At 38.5% G+C, this 24038-nt stretch overlaps 3 protein-coding genes across 3 annotated transcripts; all 3 read right to left on the reverse strand.

Annotated features, from left to right (window-relative positions):
• Positions 1-784: 784 nt before the first annotated feature.
• LOC124393465 (P2Y purinoceptor 3) lies at positions 785-2572 on the reverse strand. The gene is given in 2 exon segments (XM_046861326.1): positions 785-1437; positions 1440-2572. Coding segments are annotated over 2 exon segments (1356 nt in total). The 5' UTR covers positions 2209-2572; the 3' UTR covers positions 785-850.
• Positions 2573-3629: 1057 nt separating this feature from the next.
• On the reverse strand, positions 3630-6610 carry im:7136398 (schwannomin-interacting protein 1). The gene is made up of 7 exons (XM_046861328.1): positions 6205-6610; positions 5603-5818; positions 5352-5482; positions 4758-4845; positions 4516-4629; positions 4270-4387; positions 3630-4192 (listed from the first exon to the last, which is right to left on the reverse strand). Exons 2-7 carry the CDS (start codon positions 5813-5815, stop codon positions 4092-4094), a joined length of 765 nt encoding a protein of 254 aa, XP_046717284.1. The 5' UTR covers positions 5816-5818; positions 6205-6610; the 3' UTR covers positions 3630-4091.
• Positions 6611-8553: 1943 nt separating this feature from the next.
• Positions 8554-13262, reverse strand: LOC124393466 (flavin-containing monooxygenase FMO GS-OX-like 2). Its single transcript, XM_046861327.1, has 7 exons — positions 12861-13262; positions 10945-11083; positions 10456-10595; positions 10127-10179; positions 9864-9988; positions 9027-9344; positions 8554-8940 (listed from the first exon to the last, which is right to left on the reverse strand). Exons 1-7 carry the CDS (start codon positions 13073-13075, stop codon positions 8602-8604), a joined length of 1329 nt encoding a protein of 442 aa, XP_046717283.1. The 5' UTR covers positions 13076-13262; the 3' UTR covers positions 8554-8601.
• Positions 13263-24038: the final 10776 nt, after the last annotated feature.

Below are 24038 nucleotides of genomic sequence, written 5' to 3' on the forward strand. Positions count from 1 at the left end.
CAACTATTTATTTTAATTCATTAGAATATTTATTTAGCTTTGTGTGTTTTTAATGAGCATTATTTAAAAGATCTTCTGTTAAAAACAAAAATTGCATCAAGATGCTATTCATTTGGACCATAGGCAGACCCCATATTAGAAATATTCAAAATTCTTTTATTTTATTTTTATGTCTTTTTCTGATCTGTCAACCATGTCTGTTCTGTAGACATGACGTGTAGACAACAAAATAGTCGATACAAGTATGTACATATGTAAAGCAGTAAACATGGTTAACAAAACAAGGCTTATAATGTTTGTCACAAACATATCATAAACATGCAAAGAGGTCATGGATCAAAGTAACACTAATGGATTATCCTTAATTTTGCTAAGATCAGGACAGGAAGGAGTTTAGCTATTGATACCGTACATGGTCATTGGCTGTGAATTAGTAACACCACTTCCTGTTTGCTTGCCTTGTTCTTATATATTAATCAATGTCTTTACACTCCATTTGCCAACAGCCATTGTAGGTCGTGTATTAATTAGGGGAAACGAAAAGGAAAATCAATCATTTTACTGCTTTAGTTGCATACAATCATTTAATAAATAATAAATTCAAAGCAAATTAAGAAGTAGGGTTCTTTTAAAAGTTAAAGCAGTTTCAGCATTAACATGATTTTGGAAAAAATATAGATTAGAATGGCTCAATGCAGGATGCAAATGAAATTCCAGCTTGATACATAGCCAAATACTGAGCAATAAGATTAATAAATTACATACATAACACCAGACAAGGGAATTTAAACAATAAATATTCTTATGGGTCTTTTAATTCAACTTTAACAAAATAAATACATGATCAAAATTATTCAGACACAGACAGTTCAAAAGAAAGCCACCAAGCACAGGGTTTGCTCACGTTCCCAGGCTTCTGTGTGATTCCTGAAGGTCTGAAATCTCTCTTCTGATCGTGGCCTGTACGTTGTTCACTCTGTTCTCGCTTTTCAGCTTCTACCTCCTTTTTCAGTCCTCCAAGAGCTCTTGACGGCCAGACATGGTGCGTGTGATGAGTGTTTTCCGTCAGTCCACAGCAAGAGATGCCATTGTCCCCAGTGACGAAGTAGAGCAGAGCATTCAGCCATGAATTGAATGACGCCAGGGGCCGAGTGACTTTATAGCAGACTGAGATAGCATGTATGGTGCGGCATTCTGCATTCCTCTGTTTAAGAATGAGGTACAGCGTCCGGGTGATATGGAATGGCAGGAAGCACAACGCGAACAAAAAGGTGATGGTGGCGATTGTTTTGATAGACTTGCGGCGCCTGCTGATATATAGTGCGTGCTGAGTGCCTGCGATCGAGATCTGATTGGTGGGGCCTCTTTCATTATCACCAACCTGCTGCACATGCGATTGGGTGTGCAAGGTCTGAAAGATGGTTCGGACGACCTGCGGTAACACCACGCAATGACAGTAAAGGGAACGAAGAAGCCCAGAAGGTGAAGAACGATTCCATATGGAATGTACTCAGAGAACTCTGTGTCAGTTGCAACATCAAAACAGTTCTTGTACGTTTTCGAGCGTACGTGGTTTATCCCACTTTCTGTAGTTGTATTTGTTCCTCTTCCATCTACTCTGGGCATGTCACCGGTTTGAGCGAAACGAAAAATAGGACAGGTGAGCAGGAACACCACGACCCAGACCATAGCGCAGGTGCTCTTCGCAGCACGCTTGCTCTCCAATGTGATGGTTTTGATGGGGTGGCAGATGCCCATGTAGCGGTGCACAGAGATGCAGGTGAGGAAAAAGATGCTGCAGTAGAGATTAAAATAAAAAAGGAAGCGTACCAGCCTGCACATAAAATCCCCAAATACCCAATTGTCATGCATGACATAACTAGCCACCAAGAGCGGCAAAGACAAGCTGTACATTAAGTCAGTGGAGGCCAAGTTGACCATGTAGATTAGTGAACTATTCCATCGGCGTCCGCCACGATATGAGCGCAACAGGACAGTGGAGTTCAGGCCGACGCTGAGTAAGAAAGTTAGGGAGTAGCACAGGGGTAAGATGATGTACTTGTATGACTCATCGTTGCTGCAGCTGAGTCGTGCTGTCGAGATAAAACCTGTTTGGTTACTTGAGGAATTAGAGTTTGTGCCTCGCTCCAATAAAGCATCCGCCATCGTGTCAGTGAAAGCAGGGTCGATCGGCTGTTTATATGGCATAGATACAGAGTTTCATCATATATTTCCTCCTCACTGCTAATCATTAGTCCAGATTACATTCCTGTGCATAAGTAGCTTCATAGAAAATCCTCAAGCTTACCCAGTGCTAAAGAAATCCAGTCTTGAAAATGAACAAACATTGTATTAAGATTATGAAGCTTAAACAATAAAAAAAATCATCTGTAGTACATGCATATCCTCAACACATTGTGTTAAAACGTTTTCCTGGCTGTCATGTACCCCGAAGAAAATTCATGTTGACCAAATTATTGTGCTGATTCAGCCCTACTTGGTCTATTAACCTTTCAATCAGTAACAGACTTTTGCTTGAGACTCTCCATTCATACTTCTAGTTTCTTATTACTTGCATAAAAAAACCCTTCGAGCTGAACGATCTTCAATTTCTGATCTAATGTGCCATAGAAAACCGAACAGGTAATACAACTTTGTACTTACATGTCTGGAAACTGCAATTCATTCGGATCTATTTTTGCAGCTACATTTTAAATGCCACAGTTCCGCCAACATCTAAATATCAAGCGTATGTGACATGGAGGCCGTTCTTGCACTGCAGCACAATGCGGTCTCACAGGTACACTTCGGTAAATAATTAATATCCATTCATTCAGAGAGAAATGCAGAAAGGAAACTCAATACGCTATACAGTACAGTGTAGCTATTTAGAAACTGCACAAGAAGCAAGGAGTTGCTCGGTTTGTTTCCAAAGTAATGTACACCAACATTTCGGGGTGGTATAAGATTTCTGAACAGATGAGCTGCAGAGAAAACCTGTCCGTATATCTATCCCTAACAGTGATATATAGAAAAAATAATAACAATGCTTGTTATTCTGATCTTTCTCCTACTCAGACCATGTCTTACTTTGCTTGGCTGAGCAGCTGAGCTGTGCAAGGCTGAGAGATCATGTTTTTTTAGACACTGACATTCACTCCGGCAGACATGCTATGAGATAGAAAGTGGATCTTCAGAAGGTCGTAAGTTGGAGCATATTGCTCCATGAAGAGTTTTCATGCGCAACACCTGCCAAGAATTCAAGGTTATCGCTCCTGCTTGTTCAAATTAACTGGTATTAAAAGGAAATGTATTCTATCAATAATTGCTTTCAGAGACACAGATATTGTAGTGGAAAAGAAAAATAACAGTTTCCCATATGTCTTAAATATTAACCCTAGACTCACACTATTCATACACTATGTTGCTCGTGACCTCCAACCACCTCTCTCCTCATGCATCTTCTGTTTGGGGTATTTTCCCCCCATCTTAACAGAATGCAAAAACTGAATCAATTAAGTGATTTTGCTTAGATTTACAAAAGTGCACTGGCCTCATCATATCTACAAAAATATATATGTAGACAAAGTTTAGTAAATATTACATATTTATTATTCATTCAGTTATATAACTTTTTTTATGAAAAATATCTGTTAGTTACATTTTTTTTTGTTACAATGAAAAAGCCCCATATTCATCAGATATTATAATATATTACATGCAGTTCATATTGCCATAAAGCAGGTACTGGTCACCCATACATTTATTAGCAGCTTTCACAGTTCGTATGGATGATAATATAAAATAAATGTTAAAAACATGGAGTATGCTTGTTGAGCTACTCTTTTACACAGATACAGTTTCTCACAATAAAACTTGTGACTCAAATAATTACATTCACATAGTAAGCAATATTTGTGTGAGCACAGAAAAACAAAACAAATCAAGACAAACAGGATCATATGGCTTTGTTAGTGTAAAGAACAAAAAAAAAAAAGACACTGGTCATTAAAACTGCTGGTGAAATATAGTGCTATTGTTTTATATAGCAGACAGTTTTATCATATAGGTTAATTGGAGCTAGATGTGAGTCAAAGTGATGTCATATCCTGTACGTCCAGGAGCATGGCATCTTGCTTTGTCCGCAGATTATCTCTTACTACCAGATGCTTGACTAATTCCGAGCTCAGGTCTGTAAGTAAAAATAATTTCACACACATATGAAATGCATCATTAAAAGCCAGGAAATAAAGAGGAGAACATACTAACCCTGAATGTCTTCATAGAGGGAGGTCCTGAGGGCGTTTAGTTGAAGAACGGAGCAGGTTTGCAGGTCACTGCAGCTAAGCTTTCTTCTCCTAAAGCTCACATCCTTGTGGTTCAGCTTCTGCATCATCAAAACACACGAGAACAATGCAGGAACAAACACAGTGTAGCACAAAAGAGTGAATGAGTCATAGATGTGACATCACGGTGTATTATACTGTGCAAAAACCGGGAATGCTTTTAAGGCACCTGTTGCTGCCTCTGCTCATCCCAAAGCTTGTCTCGGAGCTCACTCAGAGCTGCTCTCACTTCCTGTTTTAGGCCAGCAGATCGTCGCCCTTGTCCTTGTGAATCATGCGGCCTCTAGCCATGTGAAAACAAAAAAAATATATATCATTATCATTATACCATCCTGTAATTACATATATTGGAGTAAAGAAGATGCAGTTCATTTTAAATGCAAATACAGATGTTTTTAGAGCTGTGTTCACCTCTTGGAAGGATGCCCCTTCATCACCCTCCTGATCACTCTCACTGTCGTTGATAAAACACAGCTGAAGATTTTTAGGACTGTAAAACCTATGAACACAAATTATGTTCATGAACCCTGTTAAAATTATGTTCACAAAACTTGGATGATAAAGATCCTAATAAAGGTTTTAAAAATAAAATCGGCTTCCCTGATTTTTAAATATTGGCATCTTCCAGAGAAAAACCCATATCGGTCGACCTCTAATAAATATGCCATCTTTGCTTTGATGTATTTGACTAAATTGTGGCCAGATTTGCATGCTTTTATTTTTTTTATATTTTCTATGTTTACTATCATACGATTTTTTTCTTCCAGCTAGTGTACATGTTTTCTAAAGTAAACACGCTTTTGCAAAAAAAAAAAAAGCATATATTAGCTATTTATGAAATTGTAACCCACATTAAACTGTGACCTAAAATGTTAAGTACATTATATGAAACAATTATTTTGGTCAACACAACGTCTACCACTTTCTAGTCGAATGAACCCCTGTGACTTTGTGAACACCCTGGTATTGTGTTTTGTGATATATCTAAAAGCCGTCATAACATACCGAGATGTAACGCAGGAAAAACGGTGCCCTCCAAGATCACCTGCATCTTCCCCATGTTTTCTGTTGAGTGTCTCGTGCTTTACATGAGGCCACGCTCCTATCACTTGTTCTTCGTCTTTCAAACCGATGGACTGCAAAAAAGCACAGTAGCTTTGAATATTTTGATAATGGCTCATGCGAACACCAGTAATAATAATAAGAGGAGATGAGACTTTACAAAAGCTCTGACAGTGGAATAGTTGGTGTCAAACCTCAGCTTTGTTCCTCCGTTCTTCCTCCTGTTTCTCAAGCTCGGCTATTCGTACACTCAAGTCCTCCCAGTGCATGATGGGTAGCTCTTGGTCTTGTGTGCAGGGCTCCTGGTGGTGCTGAGGCTGGTCCTGTGCCACAAGGCTGGCACAAGGACGAGCAGGCTCATCAGCATTCTGTTCTTTCTGCCTAGTGCTGTCCACTTCCTCTTCCATGTGCTGATCAGGGACAAACTCATTTCAGACTAAAGGCATTTTATATATAAATGCTTTTACATGTTGCTTGATGTAAGCTTTGGGTATGATAGAGAACATACACAGGCAAACAACTGTAGGGCTACAGTTTAAAGGGGTTAGTAGCAGGGTGAAAATCACGATGGAGATCTTGCTCTAACATACAGACATCTAATGAGAGCTTATTTAAAGGTTGATAATGTCTTATATTCACTTTATGTATATTCACAAATGATATAAAATGTAAACATGTGCCACTGGAACACATGGCTCCTGAATGATCAGTATGCAGTAAGAGAAAGTTAGGAATATCACATGCTAGATTCTGGTTTTCTAAGAGGGGGGCGGAGTACAAGAAGTTAGTTCCTTACCTCTTCTTATCTCAACGCTGATCTTGATACACAAACTGCCATTACGGTCCAAAAGGTTTGGGACATCGGATCGGACAACTTTACAGAGTTCAATTAATCGCTTTTTGTTAGTTGATCATTCCTTTGCTGTGAGGAAACCCCCCTATCCATCTTACACTTCCCGTCGCCCCGCCCGTTCGCGAGATCCTTCCGTGGGCCCGTTCAGTTCGATACGAAACTTTGGTGGTTCCGTCAACGATATTTATTTTATACTTCTTAGCTAAACTTCCCTTTATTACCTAAAAAAAAACAACTAGAAAAGTTAAAATCTGCACTTTTTCCAAACGCACACGAGCATTAGAAACTTTTTTTTAGTCTAAAGTGGAAAGGGCGGCCGGATTCTGAAGGTTGGGGGAAAAAAACTTAGGTGTCCAATTTCACAATGTTGGGAGATGACGCCTACAAGCAGATGGAAAATCTCAGAAATCGCAGATGATAGTGGCAGTGTTTATTTCCCTTCTAAACAAACACTTTCATTTGACATAAAGTGTCTCTGGTCTAAATATTTGTGGTGTTAGAATGCTCAGCTTGAAGTTTAAGAGCATATTTCTGAATGTTTTACTGCACATAAATCTTGGCCTCTATGTCACTTCCTAAAATCAATTTCACACATAAAAAGTACAATAATTTAAAAAGTTTCACATAAAAAGACATACAATCAGGATTATACTTCATAATGGCACTAATAAACAATGCATTATATGGACAATTATATGGAATGAGACACGTGACTTTTCCAGCCATATATTGTTTCTCTCCAAAAAAACACAATTATTATAGGAATTAATTATTTTTAATTATATATTTAATTATTATTAATTATAGGATAACTTTGAATGTGGTGACATAGAATTTCCCCTTCGCTTGAACTAGGAGACCTGAACCTGATCCATTATAATGCCCCTGTGCACAAAGGCATCTCCATGAAGATATGATATACATGGGTTTAAGTTGAAGATTTCCTGCTATAAAGCTCTGACCTCAACATTCCTAAATAACTTTGGGATCGATTGGAATGCTGACTGCACCACAGGCCTTCTCACCTCACCTACATCATTCCCAGACTACTAACACCCCTCTGGCTGAATGAGCACAAATCTCCATGAACACACTCCAAGATCTGGTGGAACATCTTCCCAGAAAAGGTCATTATGATAAAAAATAGGGACTAATTGTGGAACAGGATGTTTAAAAAGCACATCATATGCTCAGGTGTCCAAAAACTTTTGTCCATTTAGTGTATCTTTCAAAAATCCTTAAGGTGTTAAATAATTCCATGTTGACACCATGATGATTATATATTACGGTTTTGTCAAACTGACTAATGAGTTGTGGGATGTTTTGTGATTTAGGACAGCCTGTTTTGGAAATTGAATTTAAATTCACTAGCATTTTTTAATGACAGCCAGAAATCAGATTTCAATAACAGGATTTTAGAGAGAGAAAAAAAATCCAAATGTATTATCAGGATATATTTGACATTTGTATTCAAAACATTTTCAAATCGAGTAATATCTCAAATAATTAGTAAAATGTTAAATGTAATAGTAAAATGACCAAACATTAGCATTTTTGCAGAAGTCATTATTTTTACAGGGAATTTGCTTACTGTTATAAAATTTCCATACCTGGTCTTTTCCAAAATTTGAAAACAGACTAATTGAAAATCGGACAATAAAACAATGTATAGGTTACGTACAATCTTTTTTAATTTAGACTATAAATCCAGAAAACAAATGCAACAATTTTACTGCAGCAAAAAAAAAAACCCCTGATGTGTTTATATACTCAAAAATTTATAAAATCCTACTGAATTATGTCAGTGAAACATGTTATATTTGGCACATTTTTATTAATTATTGGGATTATTAAGATATCAATAAACAAATTCTTTACACTTTACCTAGAATTTAAACAAATAATTCATATTTTTTCCCTAATGTGGAATATGCTAAAAATGCTACGAGATGTTTTAGTGTTACAAAGATATCCTTCTAACAGATTAATGTGATGATTAGTGAAAATGTCACATGTATGAAACATTCTCTTGGTCCTGCAATGTGTTTGAGGGTTTAAAATTAACAACTTAACCATAAAACATTCTGAAAAGATTCAGTCTTTTGTAAACATTCAGAGGCCCTCGTTTAATTTGTTTGCATCAATGATAGGGTATTAATTCTACAATTCATATTGATTGGGGGCAAAACTAAATATGTGTATTGCATATGGCAAGAAACGATTCGGATGAATTGTTTTGCATGAATCAGATGAAGAATTGAGTTGATTGCAAGCGATGGAGTGCTTTGGATGGTGGGTGAGGAGTGCATTTGCCTTTATTTTTCTGCTACTAATCACTAACTAAATATGATCTGCTTCTACAGATGGCGAATTGAGAACCTGCCACTCAGTGGCATTAACCAGTCTGTAGTTGATTTCTCTGTAGGTCTGAGGGTTTGCCCGTCGTCGTTTCGCTACTTCATCATAAAGACTCTGTATAACTGGATTTGGAGGTGACAGCCCCGCTGTTGTTGCCAGACTGACATAGTAATCCCACTGATCAGAGTCCATTTGCAGGAGGTGTTTCACCGGAACACCCATCTGTATCTTTCTTTGCCTCTCTTTCTCTGCATCCTCTTCCATCAACTCACGTGAGGGCAGCTGCACAGTGCCATCAAGAACTGCTAACGCAAACTGGATCTGAGGGAAAGATAAAGTAGATAACTGAAATAAAGCATGGGAACTAGTCGCTTATATCACCGAAAACACATCCTCTAGATACTTACCTGATAATGGAAGTGAAGAAAAGGGCAGATGAGTTTGCACATGCCTATAAAAAAGAGTGAGGGGAAAGATGGAGGCAGCAGGTACTTGTAAAGAGGAGCCACTAGGTGGTGCTGAACCTCCAGGCCAAGCTGTTTTTGGCCAAGGAATGGGAAGTGGTAATTGTATCCAGTGCAAAGCAGAAGAACATGAGCATGGGCCACTGAGCCATCCTGGAAGAGCAGGGAGCCATCATCTTGCACCTTCACAACAGGAGGTGCCTGCTGGATTTCCAGGGGCAAAGAAAATGTCAAGGCCGGCTTATTATGGCTCAAAATCACCTAGAGATAAAGATAATGAAACAGTGAGAGAAAAAAAGTCAGTCTTTGCATCCCCATTAATATTGACAGCCACATGCAGCTTGATTTCAAAAGGCATTCGTGTATCACATGTGAGTACTGAGTCACCATTATATGCTGGCCAGTCAATTACATTTCATAACTGCAGACAGGTGACAAAGGACAAAACTTTAGTCAGGTAAAGTGTTGGGCCACCACTAGCCACCAGAACAGCTTTATTCTTGCTGTATTCTGGCACTGATACTACAGGTATGTGTATTAAACTGGACTGATTAACATCATTTTTCTATCAATATTCTATCAATAGGTGATTTGATGGTAGACGTGAGCACTGTAACACAAAATGGGTGTTGTATTTTGGTCACCCAGCTGTAGATTAGAAGCTCTCAAATGTGGAAAGTAGAAATGATATAGCATAACTAGAAAAAAGAGCACATAGCAGTGTGTTACATGCACTTTTCAGCTGCATCATTATGACAATGCATTAGATTCTTCTCTCACCTGTGCTTTAGCTTGAACCAGCTCAAATAAGATGTCAACCCCAGATGCTCCGGCACCCAAAACCACAACGGACTGATGGGCAAAAGGCTCTGGGCAGCGATAAGAGTGACTGTGCATCACCTTTCCTGTGAAAGTACAACAAGAGCAAACGCCAGAGCGAGAACGAGAGAAATGAACAGAGAGCAATATGGTAAGAGAGTACAAGTGTAATAGTTTGCACTTTCAGGGTCATGTTTGTTGTTACCACTGAACATTTGCTGCACCTTTAAAAAGCTCTATTCCTGGAATGGAGGGCAAATGGGGCGCAGAGTAATGACTGTAGAAAAGGAAGGAACACATGAGTCATGCCTAAAGGTCTGATGCTCTTTTCTCTTCACGGCTTCGTTCACACCTATTCCTTATGAATAGTTTTAACAGTGCTCATTCATATTCCAGCAGCAACAATAAAATCAGTTCAATGTTTGGAGTTTGACTTAAAAATTTTTTACCTCTTCAAGGCTAATAAAATTTATCTTAAAGAAAGAGCACCAAAGGATCAACTGCACAAGTTGCTCTTTTTGTGTGTCTCAAAAGCAGAAATGGCATTCCTCACCCACTGCAGATGAACACAGAGTCGAATATCTGTGTGCTATGTCCTTCGTGCATGCCACGCGAAATTACCTCCCACCTCACAGCCCCCCCCTCATCTGTCTCCATGGAGATGGGTTTCACCTCTTCCACCATAGTGTTGAACTGTCAGGGAGAGGGAGACAGGGCCATCGCAAGCATTACTTTAGCCTCCAACACAAAAACATTACCCACTAATACCAAAGGACATTTACAAGCCACTCCTCATTGGCCTACGTGCACATCTGATTGGCTGCATTTTATGCTACTGTCTCTATGGCACTGTTTTCAGCCAGTGGTCAATGAAGTTGACTGAGTTTGAAAATTGAATGAATACTGCTGCAAATGACACGTGGTCTAAACTCAGAACATAAAAACATTTAAAATACATTGTATACAGTATTTTACAGTTTGAAAAAAATATGGCTTGGAATGCTTATTAATAATAATGACATGATGATCCCTGTTTGAAAACCTTAATGTGTGGCATGATGTCATGGCTCTTGCAGTATGTCTCTAAATACTGCTGAACGTCCCAGTGCGTCATAAAAGAGGGCAAGTGGGAGGCAAACGGGAAATCTGGAAACATCATGACCTCTTTAGGCAGGTTGGTTCTGAAAGCAGAGAACATTTTGAGAGACCACAAGAACAAAACAGTAAATTGGGTATTTACACAAATGAGCATCCATCTCTGCCATGATCAACATGTCCTATTATAAGCCAAGGTGGATGAATTTCCCCATCAGATACATGGAAGAGAGGTGAAATAACTTTTGTCATCATTTTATGGCCAGTCGCCTTCACTTAACACTATATTACATTTTAAAATGCTCAGTAGTGACACATTGATTAAATTTTATTTTAGGTAGCAAATATACACCATATAGGGGTACTCTACAGATATAATACATGACTGTAGTCATGCACAATTTATCAGCCGTCCTCTACTCCTTTCAGCAGGAGGAACTCAGTACCATAGGACACAGTTTTTATTTGGGCACTTACAGTCATCTTATTTGGCTTGCCCTGGTATATGCTGGCAGAATAATTTGGTGTTGTCTATATGTCGTACACTTAAAATAGTGAATTGATGGATTTCTGTACAGTTTATCAAATAAGATGGGCTGCATACACTAATTAAACAATTTGGTGCCATTTGAACAAGTTCCAGCTAAACACTAGTCATGATTATTTTTGACACTTGGTAAAAAGAAAATTAAGCTTCTTAAATACTGCTATTAATTCTATTATAGTAGGTAATGTCACTTTCAATGAAGGAAATTAGAATCCAACAGTCTGATGTGCAGTCAGGAGAGACAATAAAAAAATAAATGTAATGAAATGTGAAATTATAATTTTTGTAAAAAAGTTTCGGCTGTGGGGGATAAATGAGTCCTAGAACTTTTTGTGTGAATATCACCAATACACTGTTTGTAGACCTCTTATTTGCATGTTATTTATTTGTGTTGCATAGTCTAGGTCACTAATTTCACATATTCCCATAGAATATATATATCAGCTTGTTGCTCTCGATAAAACTGCAATACAAAAAGTAGCATTAGAGGCAGCCATTACCCCTGCTGCAATGATGAGGGCATGAGAGCCTACACGCCTTTACTGTTACGCCTTTACTGTTACCTAGAGTGAAGTAAATTTCACAGCTAGTGGAAGGGGATAAAGCCTACAAAGATTCAGGGAATAAACAAAAAGGCAAAGACGACTTCTACGACAAAGTTAAGCCGAACAATATGGAGTTCATTTATAAATTAAGACGTATAGCAGGCACCCTTTTCTAGAGAGACTTGCATTCGTCTTATTCTCACAACTGAGCTGTTATAGGGTTAAGGTCTTTGCTTAGGGTCTCAGAATTGGCAATTGGTGTGGCTAGGATTCAATCTCATGACTTTTGAGTTCAAAGTCCAATGCCTTAACCACTAAGATACTTCACCAAGACTAAGCAATGTATATAACTAAGTTTGTGGCAAATAAATGAGTAAATATTCACTGCACCGGTTCTTCCTTGGTTTGTCCCACATCTTTCTAACAAGCGATAATGAAAATCAGGCTTTTATCCAATTCAGACTGAAATCTGGGGACTAAAAGAGGTGAGTCCAATAGCGGTGTGTGCATAAATAATGCAATATCAAATAGGACAAATTACAATGTCTAATCAAACCAAGGCATTGAGAATTTAATCATTTTATTTCCTTGAGGTTATGTTTAAAGAAGGCATTATGTGACCAGTCCCTCAACAGGCCTTCACTCTCATATGCACTGCAAGGTGGACCTGATCAAATTTGCCCCTGGGTGTATTTTTCAAAGCATCTTAAACCCTTCAGAGAGGAGAACCACGTGCTCGTAGAATACACGCCTGCCAGCGCGCTACGCCACCTCAGGTCTCTGTACATGCTGCTGTGGATCGGCCGGCTGTCATCACAGGTGCCCACGCGCTCCTCGTAGTACCACGTGCCTCCCACGCGGGCGCTCTGCTCGAACACTACGGGAGGCTCGAAAGAGTTGGCTCGTGACAGGACGTGACGAGCCGCACACAGTCCGGCTGCCCCTGCTCCGATCACGGCCACGCGTAGTTTCCCCAAACGCTCCATGTTCAGTGTGTGATCACGGGACAAACAGCCGAAGAGAAATACAAGAGCACGCCACACACACTCACACAGATACACAGACACACGCGCTCTGCGCACACACCCTGCGTTAATCTTCAGAAACGCAAAGATACGAGACAACACACGCAGATGTTTTGGGTGTTAAGCGCCATTTTGGTCCGAGTGCAGAATGTCGTCACCATGGCTTGTGAATAATGCATTACTTATGAAGAACTTTGGACTCTACGCTTGTCCTACTGCTGTGTCCAGTTATGTCCTGGGGTGGACCAGCCATAGTCATAACTGTGAAGATAATCTGGTGCAGTCTTTAGTCACTTCTGAATTGCTTTCTAATGCCTTTTCCAGGTATTCCAGCAGCTATAAATAAGCTATGGCTGTAAATTTCACAGAATTTCTTTCAGCAGATGTGTTCACACACTGTGTATTTCCTTTTATTCTTTTTCTCTTCACAACACATACTTTATCTAGGACTTTTTCTCAGAGTATTAGGACAGCAACATTTGGATAGAAGTATACCAAGACTTGAATAGCGATGTGTACATGCACTATATATATATATATATATATATATATATATATATATATATATATATATATATATATATATATATATACACACCAGGCATAACATTGACATTATGACCGGTGAAGTCAATATATATAATAAATAAATTATCTCTTCTTAATGGCACCTGTTAGTGGGTGGGATTTATTAGGCAGCAAGTAAACATTTTGTCCTCAATGGTGATGTGTTAGAAGCAGGGCAAAAGAAAAATAGGCAAGCATAAGGATTTTAGTTTGACAAGGACCTAATTGTGATGGCAAGGTGACTTGGTCAGATCATCTCCAAAACTGCAGCTTTTGTAGGGTGAGGGCCGAAGTGGTCAGTATCTATCAAAAGCGATTCAAGGAAGGAACAGTGGTGAACCGGTTACAGGGTCATGGGGGGCCAAGGCTCATTGATGCAAATGCAGAGCGAAGGTTGGCCGATACAACAGATGAGCTGTATATATATATATATATATATATATATATATATATATATATATATATATATAAAACCCTAACCCTGTAACATATTCCCTTCCAGACCACCGAAATTCTGGGGTTTGTTACAGATGCATTTTTTAAAATTATTATTATTACTTATTCAATCTATAAAGAAACATCTATGCATAGCAAAAGAGGTAATATATGTTCTGCCAAAAGGCTTTTGCAATAGCTTTAACCTGCTGACTGGATGACAGCTTACAGCAGGAACCCCCAAACCTGCACCATGTCTCCCTGAAGCTAACACATTAAATATCTATTTATTTTTTCTTGAAGACATATGTGCAGTTCAAGTGTTAAATGAATTTGCTATGTGATTTTAACAAGTCTGTCAAGTTGTGAGAACATTACGCTTGGTTGTTGAGAGGGGGACGGAGGTGAAATGCTTTACATAACCAGACAGCTGTAGTGTTTAAAGGAGTCATGTGGTGATTGAAGGCCCACAGGTAAGATTGGATGAGAGAGGCGATAGAGCAAGAGATGAAGATCTACGATTTTACTGCATGCTGCCAATCCATTTACTTCACTGTGTGCAACTGATGTTTAATTTAGGATGGTTCAGAACTGGTAGACAGATTAGCACTGGAAAGTGGGATGAGTCACGTTCTGAGCATGAGTCATTAATTTTATTATTATAATTTTTTATTATAAAAGCAAAAGAAAGTCTACCGAAGTGCTACAATAGTGTACTTTTTATCTATTAATACCCCAGAGGCCAATAGCCTTATGTTGTGCCTGAATGTCTCCCATATTAAATATAAAGTGCAATTATTGAGGGTGCTGAGGGTCTGAAATGTGGTGGTGTGTGAATTCTTAGTAGATTATTCAGATTCTATCATAGCCATCAATAGTTATAAAAAAAAATCCATCATTCCATCAATACTTGAAAAAAAACAACACTTTATTGGCAAGATGGATACTAGAACAACCAACTCAGTACATGAATGTGATTTATTTAATGGAGGGAACAATCTTTAATGCCTCTATATTTTGTGGATATTTATATTCTGATTGTTTATAAAATAACTAATCCATGAATAATTATATGTTATTCAATGTGTCTTTCCAAAGTTCTTGCTAGTGCCTCTTACCTGAATATAGTCCAGTGTTGTCTTGACATTTAGTCTTCAGTAGGTTTACTAGTCGGCGCTATCTTGTGTTATGTGTAATGTCTGTACTGTCTGTACTGTTTTTTTGTCTGCACTGTTTGCACTCGGTTGCACGCGATACACTTGTAGCTGTATGTTGTGTGTTGTAGCTCTGTGTTGTTTAGTGTAGCACCAGGGTTCTGGAGGAGCATTGCCTCATTTTTACTGTGTACTGTGTACCACTGTATATATTAGAAATGACAATAAAAGACTCTTGACTTGACTTTACTTCATGATAAATAGTGAACAAGTTAGTGAATGAGTGATTTCAGACACAGATCTAGTAGTTTCTTTTTTCATTTTTTAATCACAAGGGCCTTTATTTCAGAAATAACAGCAAAGAAATATAATTATAACTAAGGATGAACTACTCATGCTCTGACTCTTTTGGTCTGATTATTCTTGCTGTAAGGGGGTGACACATTGTTTCATGTGTCTTAGAGAGAAATCTGACAGAAGAGAAGAGAAATGAGTCTCTTCCTGCATATGTACTGGAGGCAAAGGATCAACTGAAACATATCCTGCTTGACTCTAAAATTTCATTGAGGCGGAAAATGGTTGGATGTCATCATTCAAAACTGCACTCTTAGTAAAGATTTCTCCATGGGTTATTCGATACCAGTGAAGTGTTGGTCAAAGTGAGTCAGTTTAGTGACGTGAAGTGAGAGGGACAGTTGGTTACCCTTGTTTACCCCAAGGGTAATGCAGTGACACACTGCAAGCTGAAAGAGTTGTTTAGTGAGATCAGAAGACTCTGACATGGGGATGCCGCTCCAGGGATGTACTGCAGCTCAGTTTTGGTGGGATTTTCAGTTGATGAGCTGCCAGCTATGACAAGATATCTGCCAGATATGCTGAGATGTGTCTGAGGAAGGAAAGGAGTGAATGAGTTGAGTGTCATCAACATAGCAGTGTGATGACAACCAATTTGAGGATATGACTTCACCAAGAGAATGGGCATACAGGCAGAACAGACGAAGACCCAGTAATAAAACTTGTGGGAAATCAGTGGAGAGTTTGCATGGGACAGATGTGGATCACCTCCATGTCATTTGATATAACAGTACCTTCAGGTAATATATAAAGGTTCGTTATACTGTTTCACAAATCTTAGGGTTCACGATGGAAAGATCTTGTGTGTCTTGTAATTAACTGCTTTGAAGGCTTCTGAAAGTTCATGGAGTGTGATGGCTGATCTATGAAACCTCCTAGTAATAGACAATCGAGAAAAAAAAGATACAGACCAGATCATTACATACAGTATATTATTACAAGTTTGCTTTTTTAAGTATGGACAGTTTTATTTGAAGTGACTTTGAACATGTATTTTTGTGCTGTTTAAAGCCATGGTTACTTTGTTTACATGTTTACATTCAGTCTAACAATCCATTTGAATCTGACTGATAGATTTCAATTGATCATGTTTGCAAGGTATGAAGGAAACAAGGCCAATCAGAATAAACTTTCTATCAAGTGCATCAAGGTGGGTAATTTATTTAAATATTCATTGATATTCATATAACTGAAATACACTAAAAGTAAAATGTTATATCTTCATTAATACTTTTTCACAAAAAGAAATCCCTTCTCTTGTAATAAATGTAAAAATTGTTCAACAAAGTTAGGTAACACAATGTTCAAAATGTGACAGATTTAAACCTATTTAAAATAAATGCGAAGTTAGATTAGTATCAAACATTCTGAGGCAGATTTAGGGTGTTAACTGACCAGAATGATGCAGATCTTAACTGTGAGTAAAAAGCAGAAAACAATATAGATAAAACTCTTCTTACTTGTGCAGTTATTACCGAACAAGGACAGATGGGCACTGTCTGTTTTTATGTTATTTTCACCAACCAGAACATGAATCTCAGGCAATAAACGCTGCTATAAAATGCTGAAATGGTCATAAACTCTTTTCTTGCTCTCAGTGTAATAATCAATCTTTGGCAACCACATGTTTGGTTCTTGCTGCAATACAAGCAGGAAACACATTTTTTTTACCCTATCCAAGGTACCAGTGTGGAACCATTCTGGCAGAGCATAAAAGTATCCCAGGTTCTACAAGAGTAGAAGACCATGATGGGTTTCACACCAATCTATGCTATAATTAGCATCAACTGTTAAAATTAGGAAAAATGTAACCTTACTGATTTTGACTGGCTTTGAGTATCTAGAATTTTCATTTTCAATTTTCAATTTTCAGCGTATGTGTGTAGTGTGTAAAGTGTGTAGAGCGTATGTGTGTGTGTGTAGAGAGTGTGTGTAGTGTGTAAAGTGTGTAGAGTGTATGTGTGTGTAGAGCGTGTGTGTGTAGTGTGTAAAGTGTGTAGAGCATATTGTGTGTGTAGAGCGTATGTGTGTGTAGTGTGTAAAGTGTGTAGAGCGTATGTGTAGTGTGTAAAGTGTGTAGAGAGTATGTGTGTAAAGTGTGTAGAGTAATTAGATCGTGTGTGTAGAGCGATGTGTGTGTAGAGTGTAGAGTGTGTAGAGAATATGTGTGTGTAGTGTGTAGAGTGTGTAGAGCATATGTGTGTGTGAATTGTGTAGAGTATTTAGAGCGTATGTGTGTGTAGTGTGTAGAGTCTGTAGAGCATATGTGTGTGTAGAGTGTGTAGAGCATATATGTGTGTAGGATGTGTAGAGTATGTAGAGCGTATGTGTGTGTAGTGTGTAGAGTGTGTAGAGCATATGTGTGTGTAGAGTGTGTAGAGCATATGTGTGTGTAGGATGTGTAGAGTATGTAGAGCGTATGTGTGTGTAGTGTGCTGCAATGAGTTGTTTGAGGTGTTTTGAGGAGCATATTCACTTCAAGAGCAGCGGAACATCACTGAAAGATGATGAGAGATCAGGAAGACCTTTAACGAGCTTGTGCATGATGATCATTGGAGAACAATCCACATGATCTCACTTTCGCACCCACCCTACTCACCAGATTTGGCTCCTGTGGACTTCACCCTCTTTCCGAAGTTGAAGATTCAGCTTATAGGTTGCTGTTTGGACACCAATGCGGAGATCCAGTGCAAATCACAGAAGGTGCTTGACACACTTCGAAAAGAAGACTTCCAGGACATATTACAGAAATGGCAGGAGTGCTGTATTGCTGTCCTAGGGGACAATTTTAAAGGTGATAGTGTACTCTATGGACTTTAATAAAGCCGTTTAGAGACTTTGTATCAAAATCCTTTAAAAACAAAGCATTTTTTTTTTAAGGTTTTGAAGAAGGTTTAGGCAAAATATCAGTGTAAAATGGTTTAAAATTTCATCCTAAAAGCTCATTCTTTTCTGCGTGTATTACTGAAGCTGTTATTGCTATTATTGAATCGCTGTTATTGAAATCGTAACAGTTATCGGCTCATATAAAACAGATGTATCATGGTACATAAAATATTCATTATAATAATAATTACAAAAGCTATTTATTACTCCGATCTCAACAAGGTTATAAGTCTCCATATCTGAGTACACACCAGATTCACATTTTACAATGGTTTCTGATTTTAAAAATATATACGAGGTGTAGAGATCATAACCACACTAGTCTTCATTACTGGGTCTGCACTGCTGTGATTGCCTTGCAGGCCATTATAGTGTATGGTGTTTTTAATACATTTGGACACTGTAATAAATCAGCCGAATGAAGACCTCGTTAACCGACATCACTCCTTTTTATGGTTTGATAGGTAGCAGTATTAAATGATCTAACAGCTCTCTAGATAATATTCTGAGATTAGATGGGATTAGAAAGACAGAAAAAAAAATAAAGATTATCTGAAGCACATATGACAAAAAATTGCTGAACCTGATTAACCCTGGAAAAGAAATGAACCCTTTGCCTTACTTCCTACATCAGTCATGCTGCCTTAAGTGCTTAGTCATGTATACTGTTTACAGAAATTCTACAGAGCTTGGAGGTAGCAGTACAGATTTTTTGCTTAATGAAAGCAGAAGCCTGCATTTGATATGTGATACATAAACTGTTGTAAGCCATACTGAAAATGATGCATGTCTGAGATATACCAAAACTTAAACCTGGATAGCATTAATATTTTACTGCAACATGCCAAGGCTTTTTTTGTCATAATACATTGACTTGTGTTTATAAAATGACGATGACAAGAGACAATGTGGATTTATTCAAATGCTTGTAATTCTCGAATGGATTACATTGTAAAGTCTCTTTGTGTGGAAATATGGAGTTACTCGAGCAGGAGGTTGCAAAAGCTACTTGATGACAGAATCCAGTCTCCGCTGCTATCTGACGGGTTAATGCACTGTGACAGTCTTTGTGCTGAGCTGCAGGCAGTGGGATGGAGGAGTAGGAGGGGTCCATAATAACAAGACAAATAAGAGGAAAATTGTTTTTAGCTGCGCCGTATTTGCCAAGGGGAGATAAGAGGAGATGTCAGCTTCTGGAAAACGCGGATAAACTCTATGTGGGGGTTCAGATTTTGCATAGTGGGGGAGGAATGGCAAGGGGGCGTTTCTGAGAGAGCACAAGGTGCCATTCCTTTGTCTCCGAAAATGGAAAGACATGCATCCCACAGCTAGTGGGAAAAGTGATATGCAGTGATGTTGGAGTCTTGTGTGGTGATGTTGTGTGACGTGGGGACTGTCGTGTGTGAGCAGGGTGTGTCTGTGTCTCTGTGTATGTGTGTGTGTACATATATATATACACACATATATATATATATATATATATATATATATATATATATATATATATATATATATATATATATATACACATACATACATATATGTCTGTGAGATGGTGTGTGAATGAGAACGGAATTGTAAATACATCAGATAAGACATGCAGTAAAAAACGAAACAGATGGAAGTAACCAAGATCAATGATGGTGTGGCAGAAATGAAAAAAGATTGGGATAGGGCAAGCAAAGGAAACATATTTTTGTGACTAGAAAAGAAAATTGAGCAGAAAGGCAAAAGAAAGAGTGAGAAGGAGGGGTGGAGAGGGAGAAATTGAAAGCGTGCCAGAGTGATTCAAGCCCCCACCCACCCCACCGTCTCCCCCAAACCCTTTTTGTATTTTACATTCAGTGCAGGTCGCTTCCTGGCACTTCACGGTTTCGACCCAGGCGTATGACGCATCACTCCCAGATGAAGGGTACCTGCTGCTGCCGAGGCTGATAATGATAATAGTTATGATGATAACAATAATAACCAACTTCCCATGTTGCTTCTGCCTGGCCTGTCACTTATGAGGCAGGACTATCAGCTGCATTTACACGCTATGTGGAGATGGTGTGGTAGCCTGGGGAGTATGTGTAGAGCAAATGCACAGTGGGCTCTATATGTGTGTATCTGTGTTTACGTCTGTGTGGCAATGCAATTATTTTATGGTCCCTTGTGTACATTTTCTTGTCAGTTTTGGCAGCTTGACTAACTGTAAGTCTTTCTTTTGCATCCGACCTCACATCTGATTATACAGATTCAGTACACTTCCTCTTAAAGGGTAGATGTAGAAACATTTCTTTCGAGGACTAAAAGTCTAGGGATGCATGCAGGTGAGCGGAAAAAACTTTCAGGCATTTTGGATTTTTTTACCATTACATTTGTAGGGTATTATGAATCTTTTTGGCATTAAAGAGAAGGCAAACAAATGCAAAAAAAAAAAAGTAAATGACCACCTTTATTCTATGACGAAATAATTATTGATGTTAGTGTATGAAAATTATATGCTATGACCTTCACCATCAACACATCTCAACTCAACTGGACGCCTATTGGAGGTTTTGGAGTGATGCGTTAAAAGGCGCTGTACACCACATCGAGCAATTCCTACTATCTACTATATCTTCCAAAAGTTAAGATAGAGCCGTGGTAGCTTAGTACAATATGGTAAAGTTAAGGTATTTATATTTGGATCCGAAGGTCATTAGTTCAAATCCCAGCCACATCAAAACGCCCAACTCCTGGGCTCCTGAGCATGGCCCTTAACCTCATAGCTGCTCAGTTGTAGGTCACTCTGAATAAGGGGGTCTGCCAAGTGGTACCAGTGTAAAGCAGTAGGAAGTAAAGTAGGAATAGAACTTACTTCAAGCTCCATGAATTGAGAATTAAACCTGGCATGGCTGGGGGATGGGGAACTGAAGTGTAAAAGGGAATGCATGACAATTTAATAGTAAATTTCCATTAAAACTCATACATGCAAATACATTACTACATGCTTTGTATTATTGACTTAACAAATTAAACAGTCTTTGGCTCTCACGTCTCATATAATCCGAAGACATCAATGTATGGCACTGAATTAATTCATGGTTGAGCGTTACACTTAAAAGGAAAAAAAATCCACTATAATGAGTTGGAGCAACAGTAGTTTGTGGGGAAAACTGTAAATGTATTTACTTCATATGGAATGGGATAAAAACCTAATGCAAAAACCTGCATGATTAATGAAAGCTATTTTTCAGTGTAAGTCAATAAAATGTGATCCCCACATTTTGACATTTATTCTGTATCTGACTATTCCTCCTACCCCAGCCAGCGCTTTCTAAGCACTTCAGAATGTTTATTTTTTATTTTTTACATCATCACCAGCTGCTGTGTAGAGTCCTCCATCTCGTTTCTTGTGTATAGTAATTAAAAGCTGCATTGTATGAACAAAATGCGTTTAATTGTTAAAAAGTGGTGGTTTTAGTGAGCAAATTTGTGCCTGTGCAGTGGAGACTTAATTACTGCCTTCAGGTGAAGAAATAGATTGAGTGCTATTAGGTGCAGGGCGGTGGGCACAGCAGCCTTTAGCAATGAGCTAAATTGGGCTCATTTCCATCCAGGGCCATGAGACAGGTGGAGATGAAGAGAGAGAAGAGTGAAAGGGTTGAAAGCAATGAATAACAGTAGTGCAGTGAGAAGCAGTAAATACATGAGTGAAATGTTTAGTTAACAAGAGATTGCCATCATTATTGCCGTGTTTGACTTTTAGCATATCTGCTGAGCCACACGGCACCCTCTCCGTCTGATGATAAACATCACAGTGGGCTCTTTTCATTTATCTGCCATGGTTTTAAAAAGGATTAGTTCAGTCATCCTGTCGCTGCGTTTCAAATATTTGCGCAGCCCCCATACATAAACAGTAACCAGGTTATAAAACGACGATTGGACAAATAACACTAAATGTAAGATTCCCATTCATGGAACCTTTCTGAGATGTAGTGATTCATACCAACAATGAAGTTCACATCTATAAGCTCGGAAAGGATAGAGCATAGCTCAAATGAAGCACTGTTTTCATTGTTAAGATAAACACTAGAGTTTGTTCTAATGTGGATACAGATAAAGCCCAGGCTTAAATTGAAAAAAGGATTTGTAGCAGGAAAATCCCCACTCGATGGTTTAATGTAGCCAGAAACTAAGCTTTATCTGTATTCTAATTACGGTCTCTGGCATTGTGTGGTTTGAAGACTGCAAATGTAGATTGGACAAGAGTAATCCATGCTGCGGCAATGGGCAGAGATGATAGTCTACCAGCCTGCAGCTGCCTCGCACCACACATTAGCCATTCATTGTAGGGAGAAAGGGCAGAATAAGACCATTTGAGCTTATTATAATAATTGAGGTAGTTCTGAATGAAGATAGGGATTTGTTAGATGTGTGTGTGGAGGTGCTCGCTCATTTGTATCAAATGGATTTCATTCATGGGACTATTCATTTGTATGCTCTTTTTGTTTATGATTGCATTTGATCTCCGTTTGGGAGACCTTTGCCAGCAGGAGCTGTGTTAATGTATAGGATGCCTGGTGTCTGTTATTTCTTATAAGCGTTCTGTTTCTTATAGACTTTTGACATTTTCCCCTTTTCAATGTTTACTCCAGTATACGTTTTTGTGTTTGTGTGTGGAGCGCGAGTGACTCAGTGTTTTGACCTTGAGGGGACATTTGGCTGGTCTCAATGGAAAAAACTGTAATTTTATTTTTAAAAAGTAATCAAAAACTAAAAGAGCAAAACATAAAACAACATTTTTTTTATAGGTTATAGTTCGAGTCAGATTGTAGACATGGCATGGATTAATAATTCTTTCAGGAGGAAGTCCTCACGGAGATATTCATACCGATGTGTGTGTCTACGTTTCAAAAACGCATATTTGCATGCATACATGCTTTCGTATGTGTGAGCGTGTGAGACTGAGTGTGTGAGAGAGTGATAATGTGGTACATTCTTTTGAGGTTTTCCTGACACTCATCCCTTTTCATCCTTTGAACACTGTAACCTCAACATTTTGCTGCCTTGTATCATAGTGCCTTGGGCAGATGAAAAGGAATGGACATTTTCTATTACTTTGTGTGTGTGTGTGTATGTGTGTGTGTGTGTGTGTGTGTGTGTGCTTGGGCAAAGTGTGCAAGAAGGAAGGAGAGAAATGGAAAGCAGGAAAATAAATGTGCACTAGTAGGAAATGGAATAGAATTGCGGTGTCACCAGATAAGAACTTATGCTGCAAAGCCTTTAAGAAGTCCATTTGTCTTCATGCAAGCAGTATATTTATACACATGCTATTGTAAACTACTGTGATTGTCCATCTCTTTTCATCTGTCTGCCTCTGCCTGTCTCTTCCTATCTCTCTACACTGTATTTCTTTTTGCCCATGCTTCTCTTTTACTCTATATTTATACGCACCTAAACAGTAAAAGAGAAGAGTTCCAATGAACTTCATTAATATTAAAATGTGGGCTCTTTAATGTGTGCCTCCGAACCTCCCACAGTGTCCATTTGCAAGATTGAGA

This window comes from Silurus meridionalis, chromosome 11, assembly GCF_014805685.1.
Source record: "Silurus meridionalis isolate SWU-2019-XX chromosome 11, ASM1480568v1, whole genome shotgun sequence".
Lineage (NCBI taxonomy): Eukaryota > Metazoa > Chordata > Actinopteri > Siluriformes > Siluridae > Silurus > Silurus meridionalis.